The sequence below is a fragment of the Mandrillus leucophaeus genome, unplaced genomic scaffold (genome assembly GCF_000951045.1).
Source record: "Mandrillus leucophaeus isolate KB7577 unplaced genomic scaffold, Mleu.le_1.0 Scaffold571, whole genome shotgun sequence".
NCBI lineage: Eukaryota > Metazoa > Chordata > Mammalia > Primates > Cercopithecidae > Mandrillus > Mandrillus leucophaeus.
Genome location: NW_012106153.1, coordinates 1369841 through 1372510, shown reverse-complemented (window position 1 = coordinate 1372510; position 2670 = coordinate 1369841). Strand labels below are relative to the sequence as shown.

At 59.4% G+C, this 2670-nt stretch overlaps 1 protein-coding gene across 1 annotated transcript in view; it reads right to left on the bottom strand.

Moving 5' to 3' along the window:
• The window catches only part of ATP13A2 (ATPase type 13A2), a 37833-nt gene that overhangs the window by 6825 nt on the left and 28338 nt on the right, over positions 1 to 2670 (bottom strand). Inside the window, exons 16-20 of the mRNA XM_011998470.1 lie at positions 2159 to 2365; positions 1025 to 1120; positions 782 to 941; positions 548 to 668; positions 273 to 397 (exon numbers count right to left, since the gene is read on the bottom strand). Coding sequence (XP_011853860.1) covers positions 273 to 397; positions 548 to 668; positions 782 to 941; positions 1025 to 1120; positions 2159 to 2365 — 709 coding nt within the window. The remainder of the gene's footprint in view (positions 1 to 272; positions 398 to 547; positions 669 to 781; positions 942 to 1024; positions 1121 to 2158; positions 2366 to 2670) is intronic.

Here is a 2670-nt window from a genome sequence, read left to right as displayed (position 1 = left end):
CCGCCCGGAACCCGGGCTGTCTAACAGCACACTTGGGCTCCTTGGAAGTCACTCCACTCCTCTGGGCCTCAGTTTCCTCATCTGTCAAACAGGGGTGACAATTACCACTTGGTGGGGGGATATTGTGCAGATTCACGAAATGTTTAAAAAGAACCTGGCCTGAAGCAAGGGCCCAAAAAGATGCCCCAAAAAGGGATCCCTGGTGCCCCTTCTCTCTGCTAGGAAGGGGTGGATTCTGCCCTGCTAGCCCGGGCCCCTACATGCCATTGTACCTGTCACCATGACGGCACGGATGCGGGTCCTCCGCAGAGCCTGGATAACTGGCGTTGTCTGCGGCTTCAGTAGATTCCTCATGACCAGCAGCCCCAGGAGGCTCAGCTCTCGTTCCACAGTGTCCCTGGAGGGTGGGCAGACCTGGATCAGAGGTCACGCAGTAGCCAGGGCCCCTCTCCCAGCCACCAGGCAGGGCATCTTCCCTGGGCTCTGCCTGCATGAGAGCTTCCCTCTGCCCTGTCCTCAGAGAGGGTGGGACAGGGGACAGGCCCACCTTGTCAGTTGCTGGGCTGCCTCTAGGCTGGACACAGTGGGCAGTGACTTGCTGGCCAGGGCCACGACGCGGTAGCCAGCAGCTGTGTAGCTCTGCAGCATCTGGGCGAAGTCGGTGGGCACTGCCAGGGAGAGGCAGGTGTCACGAGGAGGGGACAGCAGGGACAGAGGCTGGGCATCCACCCCATTCTGTGCCAATGCCCAACCAGGGGGCCTCAGGGGCTGCCCCCTGCACCTGTCTCGGGGTTGCAGAGCCCTGCCACCAGCTCCGGGGAGCCTTTGACATAGGCCTCGGGCTGAGAGGCCCCTGGCCACGCCACCACCACACTCATGCGCTGCAGAGCCGAGGAGAAGGGGAAGCGGCAGAGGACGCTGACTGGCACCGGGGGTTCCTCCTGAAGGGTTGGAGAGGCAGTTGAGGCGCTGGCTGTGGAGCCCACCCCTCTGCCCTGCACCCCGCAGGCCCCCCTCAGCTCACCATTCCCTGCAGCTGGGGCTCCCAAAGTGGGGGTCTCATCACTGCCAAGACCTGGGTCCCAAATGCCGAGTCTGCGGCTGGCTCCTCCTCCAGGACCTGGCAGGCAGGCAGGGAAGGTTGGTGTCTGGGGGCTTTGGTGCACAGAAAGATTTGAGCTAGACTCAGGGAAGACTTCCTTCGTGGGAGACTGGATGGTGGGTTAAGGAGTCAGGTGGACTCAAATTCAAACTCTAGTTTTGCTGCTTACAAGCTGTTGGGTGACCTGGAACACGTTACTCCAAATCTCCCAGCCTCAGCATCCTCCGTGAAGCAACATTTGAGCTTGCTTGCTAGGGCTTGGGGAAGAGGAAATGAGACCAGACCGCTGCAGCCGCGTGCTGGCGCCTACTAGGCACTCAGCATGTGACCTTGCCATTATTACGTTATTTTTATTTTAAGACAGAGTCTCACTCTGTCACCTAGGCTGGAGTGCAGCGGTGTGATCTCGGCTCACTGCAACCTCTGCCTCCTGGATTCAAACGATTCTCCTGCCCTCAGCCCCCTGAGTAGCTGGGACTGCAGGCATGTTCCACCACACTTGGCTAATTTTTATATTTTTAATAGAGATGGGGTTTTACTATATTGGCCAGGCTGGTTTCAAACTTCTGACCTCAGGTGATCTGCCCACCTCAACCTCCCAAAGTGCTGGAATTACAGGCATGAGCCACTGCACCTGGCCTATCATTATTATTATTATTCTTTGAGACGGTCTTGTTCTGTTACCCAGGCTGGAGTGCAGTAGCGTGATCACAGCTCACTGCAGCCTCGCCCTCCCAGGCTCAATCAATCCTCCCACCTCAGCCTCCTGGGACTACAGGCATGCACCACCACACCTGGCTCATTTTTGTATTTTTGGTAGAGATGGGGTTTTGCCATGTAGGTCAGGCTGGGGTCCTGAGCTCAAGTGATCCTCCCGTCTCGGCCTCCCAAAGTGCTGGGAGCCACATTACAGGTGTGAGCCACTGTACCTGGCCTGTTATTATTAATGCTGGGCATAGTAAGAGACCACTCTGGAAGACCGAGAGGGAAGACAGGGTAGGATTCGTTAGGCCCCGCTGCCCAGAGGCAGGGGGCTGACCTGCTTGGCCTCCTCACCCAGCCAGTAGACTCCACCATCTTCAAGTCCATGGGGTCGCCCACGGGGGTGTCCTGGAGTCGGCTGAGGGCATGGCAGGTGGCCAGTGCTCGGAGCAGGGGCCCCACGGGCAGGCGGCGGGGCTCTGGGACCAGTGGCAGGAATGCCTGCCCCTTCAGGGGCACCACCCCCATCACATCTAAGCCGTCCTCAGTGAGGGTGCCCGTCTGCGGGAAACAGGTGGGGGGGGGGTAGTGATGAGTCCTGGGATGGGGGTGCCCTGCTGAGCTGGGCATCCAAACCCCAGGCCCGGTGGACCCTATGGGAACCCCAGGAACCCGAGCTGGAGCCAGAAGATGCCCTTTCTTGCCTGCTGTCCTTGGCACATGCGGTTCCCTCTGCTGGGGTCCCCCTACCGAGCCCCCGCTGTTTCCCTGTCCAGCATCATCTCTTCCAGGGAGTATCCTCCCTAACTCCCAAGGTCAGGGCAGGTGGTTTGCTCTGGGCTCCCACCCATGGCCTCTTCACTTCC